This window comes from Nomascus leucogenys, chromosome 5 (assembly GCF_006542625.1).
Source record: "Nomascus leucogenys isolate Asia chromosome 5, Asia_NLE_v1, whole genome shotgun sequence".
In the NCBI taxonomy this organism is placed as follows: domain Eukaryota; kingdom Metazoa; phylum Chordata; class Mammalia; order Primates; family Hylobatidae; genus Nomascus; species Nomascus leucogenys.
The window spans coordinates 28,831,887-28,859,454 of NC_044385.1; the positions used below are offsets into that span (position 1 = coordinate 28,831,887).

The window sequence follows — 27,568 nt, forward strand, 5'->3', positions numbered from 1 at the left end:
CCCCATCTCCCCTTCCGCACCCTCAGACACTCCTGATTTTCTCTGACTCGCTGAGGAGCAGGGTGGGTTTCCAATGTTTTTTCACCAAAGGAAGAGAGAAGCTCGCAGCAATTAAGTGACCGAAAATAACCCCAAGTGAGGAGTGTCTGAGAAGAAAAACCGCCCAAAGAACCAGGGTAGGCCTCTCACTTTGTTTACTATGGGAGGAAAAGATGAAAAGGAAATTAATCCCAAGTAGTAGGCAAGAAAGTTACAAAATTAACAGGACAGGATTCCAAAGGAAAAGCCAAAAAAGGGGGGAAAAGTTTGGGGTCTCTGTGGTATGGTGGCATCCGGGCCAGACCTGAATTCAGATTTTGGCTCTGTCACTAGCCAGCTCTGTGACCAAGGACAAGGTGTTTACCTCTCCAAACCACAATTTCCTAAAAAATGGGGATCGTCATTCTGGCCCTCCCTGACCAACCGATGTGGGGAAAATTAGGATGATGTGTCTTAAGTACCAGGGACATAGGGGGTATTCAAAAAATGTTTTCTTTCTCTCATTCCCTCCCGTTTTCCTTTCCAAATAGCCAGTTAGCTAGGGGGAAAAAATCAGATGTTTAACTCCTTGGTTTAGCTAGAGAAATAAAATTAGAATTTAGAGTATAAAAACAAAACGTAATGACTCACAAACGGGAGCTTTAAAGACATGATTAAACTTTTCACTCTTTTTATTCACATTGCAGCTTCTAGCCACTTTGAGGCTTTCTGTACTAAAATCAATGTATATTCTCAACAGAATGAGTACTTTTTGAGGAAACCCCAGCTTAGGCCACTGGAAATAAACTATACTGATTTCTAAGCAACAATGTGTAGGCATGAATCATTGCAGAATAGGGTATCCAGTGACCTAGGCTTTTCCTAGGATAATAAAAACATTTCTTTTGTCTCTAGCTGGGACCTCCACCCACACTTAGAATCAACATAATCCAAACCTTCTCAGGGCCTCAAAAATATGCAGTGAACCAATGCCAGAATTGCAAGCCTGTTTCCTTTTTTCCTGAGCATGGTTCAGGGATAACTTTAGCCACTGAATTCCTTGAGTGTCGGGATCACCCAAGCTCTATTCTTTGTTGTGGACTCATTGTCCAGCATATAGTAAGCATTTAATAAATGGCTGAATTAATCAGTGTTCCCAATAAGAAAGGGGTGAAGACCTCTGGCTTTTGTACCCCTCAGCCTAACACCTGGTGCTGGCTCCGAGGAGCTTGCACCTGCTCCGAGGGTCAGGGCTAAGTGGTTTGAGCAAGTGGCAAGCTCACATGTCCAGTTAGCTGAGGGCCTGACCCACGATGATCCATTTCCTTATGCAAACCAGACATGTCAATACAAAGGTCACAAATAATCAGCAGCATAACTCCCCGACAGGTCTCCCTCTAGAGCAGGGGCATCCAATCTTTCAGCTTCCCTGGGCCACACTGGAAAAATAACAATTGTCTTGGGCCACACATAAAATAGACTAACACTAATGATAGCTGATAAGCTTTAAAAAAATTGCAAAAAAAATCTCATAATTTTTTAAGAAAGTTGACAAATTTGTGTTGGGCCGCATTCAAGGCCATCCTGGGATGCATGCAGGCTGAGGGTTGGACAAGCTTGCTCTAGAACCTTCAAGGAGTGAAAATCTCCTTTCACTTTGGTTCAGGACAAGAAACATTAATTGAACAACTACTACGTGTCAAGAACAAGAACATAGATACAAATAAGATATAAAAAGGAACATCCCCTTGACATTCAGGCCATGCTGTCCAACCCTCCAGAGAGTGGCCTCCATGGGGATCAGGAAAGGTGTATGTCAAATCACTCTGTGACCCCTAAAACACATATCTCATCCCCACAAGTCATTCTTTTACATGCTGCAATATAGTCATTGTATTACTTCAAAGCTATTCATCAGTTTTTCTCATGTAAACTCTTACTAAAAAAAATTCTAGGCACCTTTGTGATCGCTCAGCTACAAGGCTGCATTTCAGAATCTCATCTTGCCTCTGGCAAGTTCCCCACAGGAGACAAACACTAAAGATGGATTTGATATAACTATGTCAAACGAGGAATAAAGCAGACAAGTGTACTCACCAAGGTACCCACAGAGCACCTGGGACTGTCTGGAGCACAAGCTGCCCACTGAGCCAGAGGGTGTTGTAACAACTGGGCAGACAGCTAGGAGTTTTAAAAAGCACAGTCATTAGCTATTTTACTGAAGAGATGTCTGGCACAGAACTATACAAAGATTCAAAGTAGAAGAGAGACTCATTGAATGTTCTTATCATTTCCCCAGAAATAAGGTCCCTGCTACCTGGGGCTAGGGGATTAGACACTGAGGATCTAAGGAGGATTCCAGATTCTAGTCCCAGATCTTCTGGCATCCCTTAACCAGCAGTCAGACTCCTGAATTCAATTTTCCCTTTAGCACGTTCTAATGTTAAAATAACAGCGTACAATTTACATACTGAAACGGTAAAATAAATACCTTGATTTATATTAAAGATGAATAAGAAAGGCTTTGACCTCCTTTGACAAAAGACAGCCTACCGATTAAGAATAAAACTTTGGTTTTCATTTGGCTGGCCTAGATTTCAGTGTTCTTAAAACCACCTGTCATTATTTCTAACCCGCATGTGAAAACTCCTTCTTGAATGAGTCAAAAATACAAGTGAATATTGGTTTGGGGCTACTTACCTACAGTTCAAAAAGCTAGGGCTCTCTGAAATGGACTAAACGCATCTTCCACGATAGTTATTACATCAGGAAAATTTGAACTTCGCTTTCTTTAAAGTAATAGAAACCCAATTTGTATTTTGCCCACCATATTCTTAGAAAAGAAAGCACACTCCCTCCCCCGCCCCAAAATACCTCAAATTGAAGAGGAAATATTGCTGAGTGTTCAAAAGTTTTTCTATTGGTGGAAGGGTCAATAAAAATATAGAATTTTTGCAGAAGAAGATGTGAATTCAAACCCCTGTTCTGTCACTGATTTCCTGTGAATCCATGGAGAAGTCTGTAAGATGAGGCAGACATAACCCTACCTCTGAGGGGTTTTATAAAATTGAAATGAGACGATATATTTAAAACAGACTGACAAATAAAAGGTGGTCAAGGAATATGAGCAGTTGTCTAACTTGTGTGACAAAAGAAGCCCTGACTGCCTATTAAGGCCTGGCACGAATATCATTCTTTCCTGGCTCCTAACATACTTTAAGAGTCCATGGACCTTCCATTTTTATAGGGCACGTCTTCTAGAAGTAACACTGCCACTATTCAGACCTGACTTGAAAACTTTCAACACAAGACAAAGGCTTTGTGGACTTTTCTCTTAATTTTTTTTTTTTCCATATGTGTGCCTCTTATCACTCAATTTTTAAATGGATAGCAAAGACTTTTTCCATACTCTGGAACTTACCGTGTCCAATATTCAGCCTACTATCAAGATCCCAGTGGCAGATTTTTCACAAATGTATGGATTACACCTTCTAGGCGGAACACTCTTTAACTGAGATATGGGGCTCTGACTGGCCAGTGTGGCATGGAAGATGAAGACCCAACAGCAGGGATTCTATAAGCACATACTGCTATCATGTTGCCACCATATGCTGCTTCCAGCTGACATCTGCTCACATATGTTCCCACCAATAAGAAACCATGCTGTTTATTTTTAGAGGCTTCTCCACAGTCTTACAGGAAGAAAATTCCCTCAAATAACCAGTCAGCAAAGACAGGAAGCTACACTGGATATAAACTGTTTGTCACAAGATTAACAAGTCAAACAAAGTTTTCTCATTCGTATCTGACCTTTAAAAAGAGATGCTGAAAGTTATCTTAAATAAAAATCTCAAAGAATACAACCAGAGAAAGGTAGAATATGCAGAGTAAGTCATTTGGCTAGCAATACTTTTTCTTTGAACTATGGCCCTATGCATTTCTTGGGGGGATTTAAGTGCTTTTCCTGGGAAACAGCACCTTCTTCAGGCCAGTGTACGCCGTGGTGCAGAAGAGGGACAATTCTATTAAACAGAATTCAGATCCCAAGGTCACCCAGGTCATAGGAAGTCTGTGTGGGAATAAGATGAGGTAATTATTGTCACTTGCAATTTCCAGCCTGCAGTTCTCAAGTATGCACCTTTGGTTTACTTTCACTCTGCTATAAAGCAGTACTAAAATCTCTTCTTTCCTTTCTTTCTTTTTTGTTTTTAAGCAAGGCAGGAGGACAGGGAGCTCTGGTGCTGATCCAATGCCTTAGAAGTTAAGACCATGAATGAGATAGAGATGTAAGGATGCTAATGATTGTTCAGTCCACAGAAAGCAAACCTTAGTTTTAAAATAATCAGTTTTCAGGCTGGGCGCGGTGGCTCACGCCTATAATCCCAACACTTTGGGAGGCCAAGGCAGGCAGACCACGAGGTCAGGAGTTCGAGACCAGCCTGGCCAATATGGTGAAACTCCGTCTCTACTAAAAATACAAAAATGAACTGGGTGTGGTGCCACGTGCCTGTAGTCCCAGTTACTCAGGAGACTAACGCAGAAGAATCGCTTGAACCCAGGAGGTGGAGGTTGCAGTAAGCCAAGATCACACCACTGCACTCCAGCCTGTGGGACACAGTGAGACTCCGTCTCAAAAAAAGAAAAAAAAAATCAGTTTTCAATAATCTACATCACTGAAGCAGCAATGAGGTATGGATACACTCTGTTTAGAACAGTGAGGCTTTGGATATATGCGAAAAGGCTTTATAACAAAGAAATGTAAACAATTCTCAAAATCTGAGGCATTTATAGTCTTAACAAACATAACTTTTTTATTTTAAATTTTATTTTATTTTAAGTTCCGGGATCCATGTGCAGGTTTGCGACATAGGTAAACGTGTGCCATGGTGGTTTGCTGCACCTATCAACCCCATCACCTAGGTACCAAGCCCTGCATGCATTAGCAATTAATCCTAATGCTCTCCCTACCCCCTCCCCACCAACAGACCCCAGTGTGTGTTGTTCCCCTCACTGTGTCCATGTGAGAAACATGATATTTTTAGAAAAATGCAGGCACTCACTAATTTATGATGGGGACTATGGGTAACACAAGTCATAAAATAAAAACAGTCCTAGAATTAAAACTTTGCATGGGTAATTTACAAAGTAATTAAATGACTATGAAGTTAATTAACTATAAAAATGTTGGGGTTTATTTTTGCCTGCAATGACACAGCTAAGAAATAAAGCAACAAAACAAAAATACACAGTGTTTCCTGAGTATGTTTCTGAACTATCTGCAGAAGGATCACCTGGCCTTCTTATCAAGATGCAGGTTTCTGGAGCCCACCTTAAAACGAACTGAACTATAATCTGAATTGGGGTGGGTGACAAAGGCTTGGGAATCTACATTCATAAAGGTACATCAGTAATTATTTTGAATGGTAAAATTTGAGAACCCTGGTACAGGTTATTGTGCCTTACAGGTTAACAAGGCCTTTTACAAAACCTCATTTGACCTCAAAACAATCCAATCAGGTGAATCGAGGAAAAATTATTCCCTCATAAGGGCTATTTGTTCTGAGTAGGTAGTGGTTTTGTGTTGTGTGAGTTTCTATAGGATAGAGATAAAGCCATTCTTACTGCAATGATATCTTAAGTAAAATTAGATGTCTTACAAATGTACAACTAAACTCCTATCAAATAAGCTCCTGCCCTAATCCCTCCAGCCTCTCCACACAAACAACGCGTCTCTCTTGGGATACAGCAACTCTGTAAGTGGGTACAATCATTCCTCCCAACACTGAACTACAATGAGTTTCTACTCTTCTTAGAGAATTCTCAGCAAGAAAGGGAAAACCGATCCAAATGTATAACAATTCAGGGTCAGCTTGGATCAAGACCCTCTTTCTGTAATGAGTACTTGTGAAAAACAGTTAATAAAATTAGACATGACTTTACACATGTAGTTTCATTATTGATGGTGATATTTTCTGACAGTGGAATTCTTCTGAAATATATCTCTCTCCAGGACAAACTAGAACTGGTCACCTCATTCTACATAGAAGAAAAGTGTAAGTTTAGTAGGTGGAACCGTGGCAGTTCAGGACTTAGTTTAGAGATCTGATCAGTGACTTTAGTTAACACATATAATAACCTAAGGCTTAATACTATGAAGAGATAGAGATGAGTGACTAAATTACTATTCAAAACAACTTAATGTTTTAAAAATGCCTCAAGATATCTCAGATAGAAAACAGTGAAGACAGGTACAAGCAACCCAGGGTGGTGAAGGTTAACAGATACATCTGAAGGTGGAACCTGCTGCTTCAGAGCCTGAGATCATGGCTATTATTCGGCTTTGCTTCTGCTTGGCTACTTCCAGGTAGGAGTCAGAAGGTTTGGAGCACTCCTTCCTCTGTCTCCCTCTCTTTAACCTGCAGAGCCCAAAATGCCAAGGATGAACTTGAATGTAGAAACATTTTTCCCACAGAAAGCCCTGACTGACCTCCGGGGGGACCGTTCCTTGACCAAACCACCCATCCTTTGCACAGAAAAGTCCTCCATCTGTGATTGTTTCTTTCTCCTTCTAAAGTAGAATCAGAATAAGTCATTCACACTTTTTTGGAGTTTCTAAGCCAGCACTTTTATTCTAAGAGTTCACTGCTGGGCGCGGTGGCTCATGCCTGTAATCTCAGCACTTTGGGAGGCTGAGGCAGGCAGATCACGAGGTCCTGGCTAACACAGTGAAACCCCGTCTCTACTAAAAAAAATTAGCCGGGCATGGTGGCAGGCGCCTGTAGTCCCAGCTACTCGGGAGGCTGAGACAGAAGAATGGCGTGAACCCGGGAGTCAGAGCTTGCAGTGAGCTGAGATCGCACCACTGCACTACGGCCTAGGTGACAGAGCAAGACTCTGACTCAAAAAAAAAAAAAAAAGAGTTCACTATAAAGGAAGTAGAAACAACTTCAGTCATATTGCCATAAGATGTCAAAGCAAAAGTGAAAAATGAGATTAAGCCAATAGATAGGGGAATAAATGATCATATTTTTAAAAAATCGAAATAGAAGAAACGACAAAGTTACTGCTACATCTGGTGTAAACAGAAAAATCCCTGATAAACTTGGTCTAAGAAGCATTGACATTACCAACACTGAAATGAACCCAAAATTTTAGAATTAAATTATATTTCTCAGAAAATTCCCATTTATGTTTTGGCAACAATAAATATTTTAGTGCTCTCAAAATCCACTAAAAAGTACACAGTCATCTTTTTCAGATAGAGAGATTTGCAAAGACCAGTGGACTTGCGGTCATTTCAGTGTCTTTCTCAAAACCAAATTTCGCATTCTTGCTCACAAGATGAAGTAACAAATAAGGATTCTTACAACAGCCTAAAATTATGAATGAATAGTTATTTGCAAACTAGCTTGTCAAGACAGATGTGATATTTGTCAGTGTCGTGTGGGTTAGATAAGAAAAGCAAAATAAACAGAGCCAAAGTCACAGTCACAACGTTTTTCTTTTTCTTTCGGAAGACCAAAAAGATGCTACAGTACTTCCTGAAACGACAACTCCGAAAGAGCAGTGTTATTCTTAAATAGCTGTTCCATGACTTTTTCTTCAGAAATGCAGCGTCTCTTTTTCAGAAATAACCTGTTTCATAATTACCGACGTATAGGTAGCTTGGAAGGCCTGAGGGACAGGGACACGCTAGTGGAACATGCTGGTGTGAGAGAAAAACAGCTGCCTGTGGAGGGATGGAAATGCATTCAAACTATTTCCAGAAGGTTTGGACTTTACAATATCCAGGAAGCATTTTCCATTTGCCTTAAGTTCCTCAAGTCATTGTGGTTAAGGGAACATGTAAGCCAAACATTTCTGACTTATCAGGCAGTAACAAATCCAAGCGTTCATTTGAGAGAATGAAGGGATGGTCCCGGCCCAGGGAGGATCGCTTTCTCAGCACGACGAGGCTTTCCCTCCTAACAGACACTAAAGCCAGTGAATTCAGTTCCTCTTGGACAGCAATGTTTTTCCACATCACTGAAGTGGTGTTACCAGGTTGCCCCAGGAAAGCCTGGATGCCAACTCACTGAGAGAATATGTTGCACTGTGAACAACTACCCAAGGCCTTAGTGTGGCTTCCCCTCTCTGATATCATTTCTACACCTCAAACCCTCTGCAGTGACTCTCGACCAGCCCCTCCCCTTCATCTCATCCAGCTTCCTCTTTGAGATTTCTTTTTTTTTTTTTTTTCATTTTTCAGATGAAGTCTTGTTCTTGTCTCCCAGGCTGGAGTGCAGTGGCGCAATCTTGGCTCACTGAAACCTCTGCCTCCCGGGTTCAAGCAATTCTCCTGCCTCAGCCTCCCAAGTAATCCCAAGGGATTACAGGCACCTACCACAATGCCCGGCTAACCACAGCTGCCTGACCTGCCTCAGCCTTGACTCCAAATGTCCTGGCTTCTTTTCAACTAGTGGAGGTGATGAGAGACAGGGCACCTGTGAGGAGAAGCGAAACCAGCCCCAGAAGCACATTACAAAGAAGCCCTGTCTGCATGTCAGCCTTTTATAGGCAACATCCCCTCTGTTCTTTGATTTTGGACTTTGGGATCCAGAAAAATAAAGAGGCAAGTACTATGTGACACACATGCACCTTCAGAGATCAGTACAAATAGTTAAACAATTTTTCCCGCTGGGTGCAGTGGCTCACATCTGTGATCCCAGCACTTTAGAAGGCAGAGGCAGGAGGATTGCTTCAGGCCAAGAGTTCAAGACCAGCTTGAGCAACATGATGAGACCCCAGCTCTACAAAAAATTGAAAAAATTAGCCAGGCATGGTGGTGCATGCCTGTGGTCCCAACTACTCTAGAGGCTGAGGCAGGAGGATCACTAGAGCCCAGGAGATGGAGGCTTCAGTGAGCCATGTCTGTGCCACTTACTCCAGCCTGGGCAACAGAGTGAGACTGTCTCAAAAAAAAAAAAAAAAAAAATTCCCCTAAAAATGCATATACCCTTTGAAACAAATGGTAAATCTTGAGATGTCAAAAATAAAATAAAAACAAGAAATTTTTGATTTTCAAGACTCTCGCTGGGAGGAGTATACACTATGTGGATCTCCTGTTCTTGATTCCACAGATGGGCTCCTAACATTCATTAACTAGAAAACGTTTCTGAGGGCAGATATCATGCCTCCACTTAATTTCATTTTCCATGGACTTCTGCTACAGCACTCTATACCATGTGCACGCAGACTGCTATTCTTTCATTTCACATACATTTATGTGATTTCACTGATTCTATATATTTTTCATATTCTATTATTTCTAAAATCCAGATTCTCTCTTACAATCAATGGCTGAGTTAACTGGCAGTGATATTTAGTTAATGTTATAACTAACAGTTAAATGGGCAGTGATATTTCTTTGTTAGTGGCACATAAAATAATGTTGCATTTTAAAGTCAATGCGATTCGATGAATAATAGCTGCTGTGCAAAGAAGGCCAGAAGCAGCTGCACCAGGTGCTTTTTCACACACATCATCCTTTACAACCCCTAGAAAGTCGATGTTCTTCTTTACCAATGAAGAAACTGAGGCTGAGCTAACTGAAGGGAGGTTTCAAATCCAGCTGCAAAGCCGACAACAGCAGAGCCAAGATCTGAATTCGGTAGGAAGCAACTTAAATATCAATGAGGCAGTTTTAATAACTTGCACTGAAAGAGCCAAGTTGCTAACCAAAACAGGACCACTCTTTAACAATTGCCACAGGCCTGGAGTAGGATTTCTTGTCTTTGATGTTACCGCTTCCCTTTCAGCCTTTGAGATTCCTTTGGTACAATTCCCATTTACTTATTCTCCTTTCTTTATTTAATGGGTCTGTCTAGCTCCAAAGTCATCATGCTCATTGTATATCATCTTGCCTTCCCAAATAAATTAATTCTCTGAAACAGGAATATCCTATCAATAAAATTTATCAAAATTTTTGTGAGGAAAATGATTGCAGTTCAAAAACAAAACCAAGGCTGGGCACGGTGGCTCAGGCCTATAATCCCAGCACTTTGGGAGACCGAGGGGGGTGGATCACTTGAGATCAGGAGTTCGAGACCAGCCTGGCCAACATGGTGAAACCCCATCTTGACTAAAAACACAAAAATTAGCTGGGCGTGGTGGCACATGCCTTTAATCGCAGCTCCTCAGGAGGCTGAGGCAGGAGAATCGCTTGGACTCGGGAGGCAGAGGTTGCAGTAAGCCAAGATGGTGCCAGTGCACTCCAGCCTGGGCAACAGAGCAAGGCTCCGTCTCACAAACAAACAAACAGAAACAATCAAAGGCTTAACAAATCACACTTTTTGTATCAATTAAGTGCGTAAATAAAAGTTGATTGTGTTCGAGGCAAGAAAAGAAAACCCAGGTTGTGTGCTTCAGAGGTATATTTTCTCAGCGCTTGTGAATGTAATTCTTGTTAACAGAGGAGAGTCACCATTCTCTCATGTATGTATTACATCATTTATCAAGAGGGCAAGAAAGGTCATGCTCTCTATTTCCTGGGCTCTGTATTAGGGCTTCTATTACCTGTGGTGGCTGAAAGTCTAATTTCCATAACACATCACTAATAGAAATAGCTATTTCCATTTCCTCAGCTGTCAAAGGGACAATATGAGTATTAACCTCATAGGATTGCTTGTGAGTATTAAAGAGTAGGTACATGTAAAATATTTAAAACTATGCTTGGCCTATAAGTCTTCAATAAAGGTTAGCTATGCTTGGCCTGTAAGAAGTCCTCAATAAAGGTTAGCTTTAATCATCATTATCACCAACTTCATTATTATCTGAGAATTGGAAACAGAAAATATGTGGTTATGAGAAGCCCTGTGCTCTTTAGCATAGCGACATGACCCATCAGACACATTTTCCCTGATAATGAAGGTCAGAACATTTCATCTCTCCACATCTCCTGGCCCTGACACCTCCTTGAACTCACAGATTCTTCTTCTTCCTGTAGTTCAATCTTATTCTCTAAAGGGAATGCTCATTCATTTGTCAAACATTCCTTGATCAAACACAATATGCTAAGTCCTATAAGAATATAGATAAGTTAGACTTGATTTCTGTTCCTGGGGCAGTCTACAAACCAATGAAGAAGACAGCCCAGAACAGAGTTAGATCTTACTAAGATCAAAAGAGAAGAGGGAGAGATAGACATAACCATTGGTATAGTAAGAGTGCAAAGGAAGAGCTAATTAAATAAGACTAGGACAATCAAGGAAGGTTTTCTAAGGAGGTGGCATCTGACTACGCCCAGAAATATTTTGTTTTATTTTGTTGTGTTTAGAGACAGGGTCACGCTCTGTTGCCCAGGCTGGAGGACAGCGGGGCAATCATAGCTCACTGCAGCCGCAAACTCCTAGGCTCAAGCAGTCCTCCTGATTCAGCCTCCCAAGTAGCTAGGACTACAGGCACACACCACCAGGCCCAACTAAATTCTCTGTGGAGACAAGATCTTGCTATGTTGCCCAGGCTGGTCTTCAACTCCTGCCCTCAAGTGATCTTCCCACCTCAGCTTCCTAAAGTGCTAAGATTATAGGCGTGGGCCACCACACCAGGCAGAAGGATTTTTAAAGGTGTGAAAAGATAGATCTCTATGTAGAAGAAACAGCATAAACAAAGACCCCAGAGGCATGAAAATAAATCGCCCATTTGGGTAAAGGCAAAGAGGACAATGTGACTGGAGTATAGTTTTCATGCAGGGATTTAGTGAGAGGAGGGGCTGAGCAAGGAGGAGGGACCAGACCCTGAAAGGCCTGAATCTAATAGCCTAAACTCTCAGGCCTTCTCATAGGAGAACTAGATCGTGCTAGACATGGTGAATTACCAACCCTATGTTCTCTGTTTCCAGTCCCATCCCATCCCTGCCCTGAAGTGGCAGAGGCCACCTAAGGAACAATCTGAGCGAGCAAAGGAAAGAGATCCACTGAGTGTAACTATCGCAAAGGAAAGAATGAGCTGGGGGTTCCAAGACATCCGAGGTTCATGGAAGTGGTTCCCAGGGTATCGCTTATAATCACATTTTCATCTCTCTAAAATCCAGACCCTCTCTTAAAATCAATGGCATGATCACTGGAGTGATTTTTTTTCTTAGTGGCACATAAAATAATGGTACACCCTAAAGTCAAAGGCATTTGAGACTCAGAGAATTGCTGCCAGGCAAAGAAGGCCTACTCCATGCCAGAAGCAGCTGCACTAGGTGCTTCTTCACATATGTCATCATCAATCCTTACAACGCTAGAAGGCGAGTGTTACTTTCTTCATCTTTACAAGGGAAGAAACTGAGGCCTGGTTAAGTAAAGGGGTTGCTGTCTCCCACAAACTTAGTAGAGTATCAAATGGGACATGATATGTGAGCACGCGACCATCCATCCATGCAGACATTCCATCACAATGAAGGAAAAGAAGGCAATTTAGAGATGGTGGAGAAGAGGCCAAGGGGAAGTTTTATTCAGAGTAAAGACCACCAAGCCAATTCAGGAAGTAAGGTAGTGGTGAGAGTGTGGTGCAGTTAAACACCCACTTCTGGATATCAGCACTTTGAAAAGAAACAAAACGGCCAACCATCAAAAGCAGCTTGTGGTTGTAGCATGATGCAAATTTATTCCAAACAAATGACAGAAGCAAACTTTTCAGTCTAAACAAACCCATCAAAGAATCCCCTAACATATTATTAAATCTAAAATAAAATACCTGGAGAATGTTGAATTCCCAGGTTAAAAACTCTCATTGTTTAAAGGATATTTTTTAAAATGAAAGCACTCATATGCCTTCAAAATGACAATGGACATTTGTTTATCTCAGGCAGAGCCACATTTCGTCAAGCTGTGCAGAATCTGCAAAATGGAATACACCCTTGAGCAGAAGTGCTGCCTAAATAGAGCAAGCACATCTGGCAAATCCAAATCCTCTCTCCAGGAGCCCATCAGTACCGGAAATGCTACATCAAAATAGCGGAAAGGGCTATTTCCAGAGCTCTTCCATGCAGTCTCTTGCTGGGCTGCTCACCTTACTCCTGAACCTATAATGAGGCAGGGTGGGGGGGTGGGTGCGGTGGGCAAGGGGCAGGGGGAGGCGGGCTGGAGTGGCAGTGGGCCAGAGTCCCACTCCAGTGGTGACCCTGCACACCTCTCCCAGGGCCAGGAGCCTCCACTCTAATTTCTCGAACCTTCTAAATATGCAGCCTAAAGTGTGTTGTAATCTCTGGGCGAAGGCCTACAAGTCAGTGACCTCCTTGGTTCTAACCCAGATTTGATGTGGGTTCAACAGTGAGTCATTAGCCCTTTTTTCACATCTCAGTTTCCTCTAGGAAAAATGATCTGTCATTCTTTCATATCTTTATATGAAAGATGCTGCAACTAGGTTACATCACCATCTTTTCACCAGGGAGAAGTCATCATTCAAAAAGTGCAACTCCTCGAGTAGACCACAGGGGTTGCTGTGGAGACACAGTGGGCTCCCCCAACCCCTTCCTTCTGTGCGGTGGAGAGGTCCCCACCTGCCCCCCAACCTTTGCACAGCCCCTCTTTCATCGGGTGGGGTCTTCTCAGGAGAGGCATAAAGCTGGCTGGCCTCACTTGGCAACAAAGACGACCCAACTGCTTTAGTTATAAATAGTATACTTCTTTGAGAGGTTTTTCTAGTCTTCGAAAAGTAAAAAAAGAGGATACCCTGAAGGAGGAGCACGTGACCTAACTTAAATGTAACAACAATTAGACACTAGAGTTAGTACAAGCAACGATGCAATAAAAAAGGAAGAATTAAAGTTCGGTCTGTTGTATATTAATAACTCAATCATTCTGGAAGTCAAGAAGTTCAAGTCTGTCTTTGATATGCTCTCTTTTTCTTTCTGTTTCAATCTCATACACCCACATACAAACACACACACAGAGAATCCTAAAAAATAAAATAGTAAAAATACTTACTACATAAAGCAAAAATACCACTATGTTCCAGCAATCGCTAACATTTTCCTTCATTGGGCAAGTGGCCAACAGACCGGCAACTTGTATATAGAAAGACATATTCATGAATTGAATGCTAAGTCACATTCCCCAAAACCATCGTGTCATTGGTATTCATTCTACATTCCACAATTTAACTTGGAAAATCACAGAGGAAATAGAAAAGGAGATTGCTTCATGTTAAATGTTTAACATTCATGTGAAACAACTACAAAGGAAATCTCATTGTGATTTTTCAGGCTGTATATTTTTAGTGTCTCTACTTCAAAATGGTAGAATAAATCAAGATGATTATTTACTTTCTTCCATTGCCTAGCTTGGAGATTCCACTCTTTATTAACACAAACTGCTTATTTCCCTTGCAAGGAGAATCCATGATAATTCCTCACTTCTTCTTTCTCTGTTCTAACATCACACTGCTGCTGACTGAAGCTAGTAATGGATAGGTCAACACCATCACTTAAGCTAAATAAATGGGAAGTTTTGATGTCTCTAATTTAGGGGCTTTAAGACCACAAAAAATAAAGTACATACCGTATATGATGGTCTAATCCACACTCCATTTAATTAAGGTAACTATCTGACTATCCTCCTATTCAGTTTTCTCATTTGAATATGCTTTGATCATAAAGGTATTTTATTTTTGTTATTATTTTCTAAATGGTACGGTTAACAGAATTCAGTAACCCCAAACAAATACCAGGGCTCCTCAACAGGGGTATTACTGACATTGTGGTCAGGAGAATTATTTGATTTTGGGAGGGGGGGTTGCCCTATGCATTATAGGATGGTTAGAAACATCCCTGGCTGACCCACTAAATACCAGTAGCACCCCTCCAACTCCAGTCATGACAACCCAAAGTGTCTCTGGACATTGCCAAACGTTCCAGTGGGAGTATGGGTGTGGGGGTTGGGGGCAGTACAAAATCACCAGGGTTAGAACCACAACATGTGCTGACTGGTTACAATGAAAACGGGAGAGAAAAGAAAGAAAATGAAACTTTGTGTCTCTTCGTCTTTTTGATTGTCCAACTCTCTACAGATTCTTACATGTCAATTATTTGAATTCTTCCTGTGTATAATTGAATCACCCTTCCTAAGTTTCTAAAACGTTGTGCAGCATCTTTCAAATAGATGTGCCTCAAACTTCAAATGAATTGTTAAACTACTAGAGGTCCACTAATTCCCAGTGGGCAAACTATCGGTAAACCTTAGCATAACTCCACTTTGAGTCTTAAACTAACAGCACGTGAAAAGATCAATATGAATAAATTCAAAACTAATCAGACCCCTTCTTTAAATGTTGACACAGTATTATTTATATCCCATAAATACATTCTTGACTAAAATTCATCCTAGGAGATTGGCACCTGGCCAGTTCTATTCATATTTACTGTATTTATATAGTATACTTGGCCAAGGATAATATTTAAGACAAAATATGCCTGAGAGCATACACAATATCTCTTATATTTTTACTTTTAAATCTCCACATTGCTAAAAATATGTAGTCTGAACTTTATAAAATGTCCCACAAAGGGCTATCAGCAATCTGTAATGATATATAGCTCATTGAGTATAATTAGAGCATATTTGTAATACTTGAGCTGAAGTCACTCCCTGAACGCTAATAAGTTGGTGGTAAAAAATGAACCAGTGATCTTTCCCATGCCTTCATCTCTGGGGCTTATGACCCTCGCCAGATTCACTGCAAGGAATGACAGGCACACTCCCTCCCCACAGCCACTTCAGTGACAGCTGAGTTAAAAGTTAGGCAGAAAAGTCCTAAAGAGGGAAAGATGGTATATAAGCCAATGCTGTACTTTCAATTTGCTTTTTAAAAATATGTTTTTTTTCTTTTTTTCCTTTTTTTGGAAGGGTTTGCTATATTCCAATATAACTAGAAAGTGCTGGAAAATCAGTTAACCTATTTTCTATAAAATTATCCAGTCCTTGCACAGTAGTATCGAACCTGCTATTAATATGGCTTTCTGCTCCTAAACTTCCATACAGAATACAGACTTTTTAAAGCCTGTATTCTTTGTATGAAAACTGGCAGTATGTTCTATTTATCCTGGACATATCAGAGGTTTTCATTTATTTGGTGGCTGGGGTGAAATGGAGAGGAGAATCCACACATTGATGTCAAATGCCATACTGTGAAATCCTCCTAATAATCTAGGAATTTTTCCAGTTTGTTGATGACCATGACCCTGGGTTGGATCATCTCAGCTCTTCAGACTAAAGTGTGCCTGAGAGAACAAAGAACTAATGCCCTCTTGGGTTCCTTGCTCTCTCCACACCTATTCAGTAATGAGATCAGAGCTCCTTTCTGTGTTATAAAAGTGCTGGCAATTTATTAGACCTTTTGCATATAAACATTGAAAGATGAGTTATTCAGGTTCTACATAACATACTTTTCGCTTTGCCCAAATACCAGCAGAACCGATGCACGTGCTAGAGAAAGCAAACTGACTGAACTCCTTGTTTGTCTCAATGGTTTTGGATTAATTACAATGAACTTTCTTTCCTAATATCTCCTTGGCTCCACCCCAGATAGAAAGCTTTACTTCCCAAAGGGGATAACCAGGGGTGGAGTGTATTTATCACCACTGTTGTGGATAGTGCCATAATTACAGTAATAAAATCATCCTGCTTGCCAGAATTCTCTGCATCTGTTCTGCTATTGAACAAGAACAGGAGAAGTTGCAGCAAAATAAAGGTCACTAGGAAGACTGGGGTTAGATACATGGGCTGACTTCTGAGACCATCAAGTACAAGACATGGCAGGTCACATAGCTAGGACTTGTCAAACTAAAAATAAATATTAAAAAAGAAAAGCACCACCCTGCAATTAGAACCTTTAAGAGAAAATTACCAAGATGGCTGTATTATCTATTTAGGCAAGACACAGAGACTTTGCAAAGGCAGCCAGCAAGTATATAGGGCATGGAAAGGGGAGGAGAGAAATGAGCAACCAATGAAAAGTTTATGACTTGGGATTTGGAATACACAAATGTTGAAGAGGTTCCCCCCACCCCGCCCCCACTTTTCTTTTTCTTCTTCCTGATATTTAACCCTCTCAGGTATCAATTGGATGCTGCTGCCCCTTTTCTTCCTTTCTTTCTTTCTTTCCTTTTTTTTTAAGAACTCTGAAATCATTCTACACTGTCTCTTCCCTTCCTCTACAATAAATCATTTCACTCCTATTGCTACTGTATGCCAGCTGGTTTTGAGGACACTGTTCTCAGAGAAGCCAGTTTAAAAAAAAAATACGTCTGTCGTCTACTCTGAGTTTTAGGAATGCATTGAAATAACTGCAGGAAGCCTACGAAAAGGCAGGAGCAGGATAACAGACCCGTAAGAAAAATGATCTGCTACACTGGAGATGTGAAGAAGGCAGGTTTGAGTGTATTCCTTAAAATAACGTGAACAAAACCTTTTAAAACACAGTCAGAAACGGAGTTGTCCTTTCTACACTCCAGGTTAAGTGAAAAGGGAACGTGGTTATGGGATTTTGCCTTTGGGTAATGAAACACCTAGTGATAACAAACGATACATCAAGGACTGAGGGCCAGGTAGGTTTCCCGAGGGGTCTCCAAACCGGGTTTTGTCTCGGCGATGCTGACATTTTTCGGGGAGTTAGAGACAATAGAGAAGGCTTGGGGAACCAGCTGATAGGTCAGCACGGAAAGGGGGCGCCTTCCGGAGAGGCTAGTTTTGAGACACTTTTTTTTTAACCCTTCGCGCACCAGTTCGGCGCGCTCCACGCCAATCGGAGCAAAGAAAACAAACCTACCAAGATTCACCAGTTTAACTCTGCCCCTGGGAGCACCTCTAGTTTGACAGAGTGGGGCTGACTCCTAGCTGGTGGCCGACTAAAGAACTTCAGGGAAGAGAAAAAGAGAATAACGCCTTTTAAAGCACCGAATTGTTAGGGGGAAGGGAAAGATGGAGAAAATAAAGTAGAAAGTAAACATTTTAAAGCCTGATGGCCTCAGGCATACAACTGGAAAGGAGGTGGATGGGGTGAAGGACAGGAGAATGGGAAAAGAGCGAACGGGAACCGCAAGAGGGAAGGGCGATCCCGGGAACTGCTGCGGTTTTGAGAGCTCCGGGCAGCGCTAAACCTCAGGGGATGGAAGTCAAAATGAGTACTTACTTTCGGAGGGGAAGAAGGGCGGCATGTCTATTTTGTAAACCTCCTTGGCGTAGTACTCTTCGTCGCTTCTCTCGCGCTCGCAGGCGGCCGCCCTCCGGCTCGCCTTCTCCTGGAGCAAGTCCCTGGTGCTGTTGTAGATGGAAATCACCTCCGGGGGGACTTCCTCGGGCTCAGGATAGTCTTCTGGGGGACTGGTGAGCTTCAGCTTGCTCAGGATCTGCCCGCGGATCGCCTCGATCCTCTTGCGCATGAACTGGTCCATATCGAGTGTGCTGCAGGTAGACAGGCTGAGCGCGACCGTGACCAGATGCAGGATCAGAAAAGCGCTCAGCACACAGTAGTGCATTTTTTAAAAAAGTGGGGAAAAAAAGTTGTTTTTAAAAGTCAGAATAAAAAAAAGAAATCAACAATTCTCAAAGTATAGATCAAGGAGAGTTGTTTGGTTTTTTGTTTGTTTGTTTGTTTTTGACGCGAAACTTTTGCAAACAATCTAGTCAATGCCCAACAGAAAAACGTATCCTGCTTGAATTCCTTTAAAAAGAAAAGGCAAGTAGTTCCAAAAGTGGAAATATTAATACGGGACGGGCAGAGGGAACCCTGACTTTGGAGAGTAAGAAAAAAAAAATTCTTGGAGCAATGAGATGGGGAAAAAAAGAGACGAGTGGCTATTAAGCAGAAATAAATTTAAGAGGAGGAAATGGAGTTCAGTGTGTCAGTCTCGGGTGCGGAGTGGCGGATCTGAACTCGGCTCCTCCGGCCAAAAGGGAAGAGATGAAAAGGTCCCGGGGCTGGCAGCTGGCGAACTGACAGGAGGGGCGCCGGGAGAGCGGTGAGGGGGGCCGCCGAGGCTGACCTGGGCTGAAATTTATATATTTAAAGAAGGAGCGGTTCGGTCCTGCGTTCCACTGCGGCGCTGAGAGCAGGAGCAGCAGCAGCTCCGGAGCAGAGAAGCGCACACGTGTGTGCGTGCGTGTGTGTGTGTGTGTGTGTGTGTGAGCGTGTGCGCGCGCTGGGGGCGAGCCCGGCGCGCCGCGGGGAGGAGGGTGCGCTTCGCAGGGCGCTCGGGACTCGGTCGGGTGCCTCAGGGGCCGCAGAGGCTGCTGAGGCGGCGCGGATCCTGCTCTGGGAGCTGCGCGCCGTGGCCTACACCCTGGCGGGCGCGCGCTGACCCGCTTGGTTACTCCACGTTGCTGCCGCCGCCGCTTGCAAACGCTTCCAGCCTCCAGCTCCCTCCTTCTCCTGCTCCTCCTTCTCTTGCTCCAAACGCCAACCCAGCCACAGACGATCAGCCGTCGCGGTTGCGTTCACCCCCTGCGGATCACAACGGCAGCCCTTGCGACACTCTGGCTGGGGAGTTTTATTCCTGAGGGGGTTGCGCAGGGGCTCCCTTGGACTCCCACCCTTTCCCAACCTCTGCTGGCTTCTCCCCAACGTGGAATTGCTCGCTTAGGGTAGGTAGGCACTTGCCACCCTAAAATAGACCCTGTCTGTCTCCTCCTGTCTGCAGCCGGGCAGCCCCTCAGTTTGTTCCTGGATGACTCCCTAGACCTTTAGGCTAATATTCTCCATCCCCCTCCCCTGCCTCTTTTCACTTGCGCTCTCGCTCTGCTGTCTCTTTCTCTTTCTATCTCTATCTCTGTCTGTCTCTCTCTTGTCAGGAGCTTCTGGAGCTCCGCTCGAAGCGAACCTTCTGCTGCCAGCAGATAACATCACGATCTTGCCGGGGAGGAGAGATTTATAAGTTCTCTCTGAACCACGTGTCTGCCTTCAACAAAGTGACGTGCTAGGATTACAGTCAGAAGTCCTCTCGTTTTACTTAGACCACGAGCTCTCCCCGAACCGTTGAGGGGGTGTGGAAATGAGGACCGCTGTGGGGAAGGGAGGAAGGAGGTGGAATGTGCGCCCTGACAACAGTGATTTACGGTATTTACTTTCTAGTCATTTTGGACAGGTCTGTTGAAGGACAATCAAGTCTCCCGTTTTTACTTAGTGTAGCTCGGGCACAGCCTCCCAAACTGAATCACTTGCTCTAGAAGGGAAGGCTTTCCTCCTGTATTATGTGTGCACACACACCCCTATGGGAGGGAGCACTAGTCTACTCAGAGCCAGGCCAGTCCTGAAGACTACCTTCCAATGTTTTAAATTCATGTCCTACCTCTAATTTTCTGGGATACCTTAACAGGTTGCCATCCTAGAATTTATTTTGTTAGTTTGTTGTTTACAATATAGCCCTCTGTTTGTGAACTGCTGGAAAACAGAGATCCATCAATTTTACCTAAAGAATAAGGTAGATTTGTTTGTTTTACTGATTTGAATGAATGGTCACCTTTATAATTTGCTGCCTAAGCCACTTCTTGTATGGCTTTCTTCTTCACCTTCTTGCTAGGCTAAACATTATCAACCAACTTCATTCTTTACATAGCATTAATCCAGGAAGCTGGAATTTTAAGTGTTTGATGTCTACTGTTCTACACTACTCATAACTTGACATTTTCAATTTCAACCAAGTCTAAATTAGATGAATACAAGAATAACTCTTACCACTGTTCCACTTTCCCTTTTTCTTTTATTTTACCTTTAGTTACTCAAAGTCAACATTTTCATTTCGGTATGACTCTGCAGCCATACTGACCAGACAGATGATTTAAACTGGAAACTCTGTTGAATGTACCCCCAAACCCAAGATCTCTATACTGTTCTCTACTTCAGATGTTCCTTAGTTCAGAAAAGTCACAAAGAACTTTCTATCACTTTTGGAATTTATACTTTAGATGTGTATGGGGCCTAGGTTATTAGTAGAGCACTGAAAAAATAATAATAGCTAACATATACTACACTTAGTAATTTGATGTGTGTTGTGTATGGTCATTTAATCTTCACAACGAACCTATAAAGTAGGTCTTATTATCCATATTTGGCAGATGAGGAGACTGAGGTACAAAGAAGTTAAGTACTTTGTTCGAGACCACAGTAAGTGGTAGAGCTGGATTTTTGCAGTCAGGATCCACTATGTTCTTACCTACTATGTACTTCTGAGAAACAGTGGTCCCAGAATATGTTCTGACAAACAGGAATTCTGGGGTCAAACAAGTTTGGGAGATACTGGGTACCCTCCTGTCCTCTTAGATTCCTCATTCCGGAACATTGTCATGTTAAAGGCTCTGAAACTCCTGTAGAAGAGAAAACCTTTCACTCTTTTAACCCAGCATTTTCCAAACTCCCTTGAATACAGAATTTTTTCCATTATCACACATTGAAAAACTCTGGAATAAAATAATTGTTCCAACCCACTTCTGAATAATTCTAAAAATTATGTATAAATCAGCACCAGCAGGTTCCTTTCCTTGACACCAGTTTTGAATTGAAGCAAAGCTACCATCCCAGTAACCCAAGAAAAAGAAAATCAAGAGGCACTACTGTCAGACTAGTAGTTTCATCCAGTTAGGTCCTCCCTCTGAGTTCAGTTTGAGAACTGCGGTAGGCTAGCTCTATAGATGGGACAAAAAGTGAATATTCTTACACCTGTGGCCATTATAGACACAGAGCAGGAGCTCCAAACCAGAGCTACTGAGTGAAGATGCTGCTGTGGAATATGGCTGGTTACCTGAATTAGCTATCACCTTATTTTGCTGAGGATATACGTTCAGCTTCCCCACAAGCCAGTGAGCATCTTTCATGTTTACAGACAACCTTCTTGGTACAGACACTGATGCACCTTAAGTAGATTCAGATTAGAGTGTGGATAGAGTAGCAAAAGTTCATTTACAAAACTTCTAAGAAAGCGTAAGCCATAAATTCTGAATGCCACCCCTCTTCCTGACATAGACATATACACTTTTGTTCGTAATACTTAGTTTACTGAGTACCTATTGCTCACTTAACAACTCCTTAGACCTGAGATCCCTGACTTATTCATAAGAGGCTACTTTAATCTCCCCAAAGCCCAGGAGGGTAAGACGGGAGGTATTGGTAAAGCTTCTGGAATGGGTAAGTGCAGTGAGTATAGCAGGAGAGGAGCCCCTTTCCACCTCTCAAATGATCGGTTCTTTGAAGACCTAACAGGCAAGATTGCTAGAGCTGTCTCCCTGGTAACCGTAAATGAATCCTTTCTTCTATTAAATAACTCTTATAATGCCTTTTCATCTCTATATTTAAGAGGCAAAACATTCACTCAATTTGTGGAGGTCTTATGTGCCGGGGTCTCTACAGTCTTCACGGTAAAAGGGTATTTAAATGATATACACCCATCTTGATGACTTCAAGGAGGCAGGAGAGCACAGTGGTTTAAAGGGCAGGCTCCAGTCATGGTTTCTTGGGTTCAGATTTCTGTCACTTTCTGGCTTTGTGATCCTGAACAAGTTACTCACTGACTCTATGAGTTTCTTATCCTATCATGTCTTTATTTCTGTCAAGGAATTTATAATAAAAATATCTGGCCTCCTCTCTCTCTCTCTCTCTCGCTGTCTCTGAAAAGTCAGGAAAGAACCCAAGAAGAATTTGCTTCTAGTTCTGCCTCCTAGTAGTTTCTGTAGTCACATTTTAAATGTTATGGTATTTTGCCCCCAGTAATTATAGGAGGGAAGGACAAGAAAATACACTTTTGGTGAATAAAATGCTAAATGACTATCAAAGTTCAGTTAAGCATTCACGATTAAAGTCTCTTATTAACGCCCTCAAATGGAATTTTTTGTTTCGAAATTACAGAGGTAGAGAGTGGAGCTGTTTCCACTCTTAGCCATTCTCCACTCATCAATGGGTCTATTCACTTAAGTAATGTGGGATTTCTACAAGAGGCTGAAGAAAACAAAACTACTCATCCCTGTCCTGGAGTTTTACGCCTATGGATCATAAGTCCTTACTAACATTGACCAAAGCATAACTTCATTTGTAACAATTCTGGAAGCTTTCCAGAATGGTTTCAAGCATGAAAAATCAGGAGGTGAAAAAAAGAAATACATGGAACGACTGTAATTGATTACATTTTCCCCCAAATAGTGATACTTGATAAATGCAAAATAACCCTTTAATATGAAAATACACCAAAAGTCTTTTAAGATTTTATTTATAATTTTATATTTGATACCACTATTCAAGAACAATGTTTGGTCTATACTAATTTTGTCTCATGTTCTGTATGCATTTCTATAAACAGCTTTATTTCATTATTCTAGTTATGAATAATGAAATGAAAAGGTGGTTTCCTCATGAAAAATAATCCGATTATTATTTCCATTTGTATTTAAAGGTTAATCTAAGGAAGAAGTGTTAAGGAAAAATGAGGAAACAATGGGCAGGGAGGAAAATGGAAACAGGGTGGGTTTAAAGAGATCAGAGGTGGTAAAAGATAGAGATAGGACCAAGAAAAACCACAGCATATCAGCAGGTTGTGAGGCTTTAAAGAGATAAACTCATCACACTAATGATACACTGTGGGAACATTATCTCATCCTTTGGAATTATGATTAGTTGATTGATTACTGCTTGTGGCTTTTGGGCCACTCATATCTCTACAATTTTAGCTCTCCAGGGAAGTCTTTCTTTGGGAGGCAGTCTCACAGTGGCCTGCGCTATGTCACCCCTGTAGCTGTAGCCTCTGGTTTCTTGCCCCTGGTGAAAGTCATCCACTAAGATAGCATTTAGTAACTGATATAAATAAATGAACATATGGTAACAGTTGGCACACAGCATAACACTATGGATAAGTGCTTAACAAAATCCTAATGTTGACAAAAAGAAACCAGCAGCAGAATTTTCCTTATTTTTTAGGGCAGTACTTGACACTCACCTTTACAGAATCTCTACTCCTACTTCATTTACTCTGTCACCACAGAAGTTCACAGATAGACTTCACAAAGCAAGAAACCAGAATGAGGTTGCTGGGGAGAAATGGAGAGAGTGTTTTGGCCAACTAAAAATAAAAACAAAAGATGAGAAAGAAAAAGAGAAGGTGAGTGATAGAGAAAAATATGACTGTGTTCTCATAATTAAAATGAGTATAACAAATTTTTTTTCTTTTTAAAGATACATGGTCTTTAAATGAATTTATGTGTCTGTCATCATCTCAGTGGGCTTCATAGATTGGGTAAAATTCCAAATGTCTAAATTTCCACTGCCAAAATTACCAACCTACATTTCAAACAACTTTGCCATTCTGCTGCCTCGATTAGCCTGCAATTAAAAAATAAATGAATAAAAACCAAGGGTCAATAGTAATTGCATAAAAAAAGAAAACCTCAGTGTAGTTTATGATAGAGGGAAAAATCAGTAAATAAGTATTTTTAAAAGCCTAAGTATGTAAGTATTTTTAAGAGCACAGCTATATAGATGGTTATAATTTATAAAACTGGAGACTACAGACCACAAACTCTCACTGATGATTATTTTAAATCTTAGTAGAAAATAAAGTTCTCATAACTAGGGTAGCTACATCATTTGTCACACAAATCCAAACATTTTTGCAGTAAAGAGGATGCCACTCATTGATACACTAAGACAACAGGGGTAAATCAGGACTGTCCCAGATAATTACCTTATTTAAAATGAAGCCACTTTAAATCTGTAAGACTACATCTGTTAGTCTCTCACCTTTTTTCGGTGACAATGGTGATACTATATTTTGCATACTTCCAAGACCTTTTTTTCCTTTGCCTATGCAGCATATTCTAAAAATCACCATTGGAGATACATTTTGAAAATGCTACTTGCACAATTTTAGCATTAATATAAACCTGCACTGCCATAAAAATGAACCCCCGAGAGGTGCTTGGTCAAGTTCTTTTGAGCTCCATGAAAGCAGTCTCCCACAAAGAAAGGAAAGAGAAGATAAATACAACAATAATGGGATTAACAAGCATTTTATGCATTCTGTGTATAGCCAGAGAAATTCATTTTTAAATTTTTGAAAATCAACAACAGAAAAAGAATCCCAAAGGTAAAAACGAGTTTGGCCCCCTTCCCATTTTAGTGCCAGTACAGAAAAAAAGACCAGTGTTTCTGTTTGTTGTTTGATGCTTGCAGGTCACATAATTACTTTTCACATGTTGATCCTTCTTGTTTAGCACACAGTAACCGCTTCATAAAACCAGGGACACCAGGAAAGTTACCTTCACATAATTGAAGGGGCTGTTTCCTGTTAACATGAAAATTTTTGTGATCAAGAATCCTACCATTTGTGGTTTCTCTTTAGATTTGTTATATCTATATGAGTCCTTTTAAGTAAAAAGGCAGTATCTTTACTGTTCCAAGCAAATAGCAAGCTATCTACCATAAGAAATAAATATATGCCAAAGAAATAAATCCAGAAATGGGTGTGTCATTGTGACCTGAAGAGACAAATAATTTTGGCTGCTGGGTTATTGGAGGTAACAAGTTTTTGTATTTGTTTCTTTAAGAGGACTTTGTCTTATAATTTTAAGTTACTTAAGATCATTAAACAATACACTATTATAAGGTCAATCTGGTTATTTAACCAGTTGTAACAATTAAATCTAATCAATGTCACACTTACACTGATTGTTCAGAAACTACATACTCCTGTGGTTGTAGAAAAAAAGGATTTTTATCAGTTGACTCAATGATAGCTGAAATCATGCCACCTAGAGGAAAGCTGTGGTATGTCTTACAACTTCATACTGTTACATTCATTAATGTATAATTTTGCATTGATTTGTTGTTACTGCACATCAAATAAAAATTAGTTTCACATAAATATTGTAAAACATGCATTTTTTAGAAAAGATCAACAGCAATGGGATATCCTTAATTATAAAGTTTTAGTTACCTGTTATCTCCTAGGCAATAACATGCTAAAAATCTAATCCTCATTTATAAAGCATAATTTGAATATCTAAATTCTTAATAGCAAAAATGTCAACCACTTACACCTTTATGAGTCATCTAATGTCATTAAGTAACAGAGCAGCAAATAGCCAATATATTGTATCTTAGGAATAAAAAACCAATAGCTGTATATAGTAAATTATTGGATACCACTTCAGTAAAGTAGTTCTATTTCTGTAGCATCCAGATAATTCAAATATAAAGTTTTAATTATCAGACATGCTCAGGCAAGACCTATAATGAATTATCCAGTAGCAAGTTACAGAATAAACTGACAGCAACAGCCTGGGGTGACATGTTAACTGTAAATTGACACAACCAGGAAAATTTTCACCTTTTGATTAATGGCATCTACTAATTTTTTTTAAGTACAATTTCCATTTTACTTTTCTCCAGAGGATAGTTTTGCTTCAGTCCTTAAAGACTCAGCTCCTTACATGAGCTTTGGTGCCAGCATCTGCAGGTCTAAATAGAAGTGGAGATGTTCAGTTCTTGCAGGCTTCCTGCTGTGAATGGCACAACTCACACAATAATGTAGCTTCACATACAGCTCGGGAAGCACATACGCATTGAAGACACTTGCTGCAGCCTCTACTGTGTTTTGAATAAAGAACTTCTTAATAGCCCTGTCCTTGGGCACACATGTGGCCACCACCCTTTTTGGCACAATCATTGTTCCATTTATTTATTTATTTATTTATTTTTTATTTATTTTTTATTATTTGGAAGTGAGGACCCGAAAGAGCATGGCATCTACTACTACCTTCCATTGGCCATAGGTTTATGTCACGGTTGAATGAGACCAAAATACTGAATGCCCATTTTTCTTTCCAGAGTTCAATTTCTAGAATCTCATTTTCTGTAAGACATTAATATCTAAAATGTGAGCAATCACAATTGTGTACAGCAGCTCTGTGACTCGAACCTGGATTGGGCTATACTATCTGTGTGGCCTTGGGTAGGTTACTGAAACTTATTGCTTGTTTCCTCATCTGTATAATGGGGACAATAACAGCATCTACCTAACAGGGTTATGAGGAAGAGGGTATGAATTAAGGGGCATTATGAAACCCTTAAATATTGTCTGGCATAAAATCAGTATTGTTTAAATGTTTGCTGTTATTATTACATGTTCTGTTCCAACTTTTACTTGAATAAGTGATAGAACTGCAAAATAGGATAGTTAAAAACAAAATAGCAATGACTTTTTTTAAAATCAAGAAAACAGAGGTTCTCACTTAAAAATAAAGTTTTGTTAATCAAGAGGCACAAGGAAACAGTGGACACATGGAAAGGGAGTCAAATTTTTTATGTTCAACATTCATTGCAGGGTAATTAGCAAAACTTAAAAGATAAAGTAGGATTCTATCAAATAGGACTCTTTATACAGTCATCTAATATCAAGAGTGCTCTATTAAACAGTATTTAGAGTTTGGATTCTAGAACAGAATAAGTAAGCAAAAAATAAAAACTGTTTTACTGTCTCATTAAATGTCAGGATCATTTTTCTCAATATAAATATAAGGCCTGTCTTTTCAGACTGTCAAAAATTACATTC

At 40.8% G+C, this 27,568-nt stretch overlaps 1 protein-coding gene across 5 annotated transcripts in view; it reads right to left on the reverse strand.

Annotated features, from left to right (window-relative positions):
• Positions 1 to 27,250, reverse strand: part of TGFB2 (transforming growth factor beta 2) — a 106,418-nt gene extending 79,168 nt beyond the window's left edge. For 2 of the 5 annotated variants that reach the window (XR_004030088.1, XM_003265091.4), the window contains exon 1: positions 18,172 to 20,032. Coding sequence is in view for 4 of the 5 variants with exons in the window: in XM_003265091.4 (XP_003265139.1) it covers positions 18,172 to 18,517 (346 nt within the window). In the remaining variant the exon portion in view is untranslated. Of the gene's footprint in view, positions 1 to 2,115; positions 2,200 to 18,171; positions 20,033 to 21,190; positions 21,232 to 23,956 lie in introns of those variants that run through there. The other 3 variants (XM_003265092.4, XM_030812865.1, XM_030812864.1) reach the window with 3 other exon arrangements.
• Positions 27,251 to 27,568: the final 318 nt, after the last annotated feature.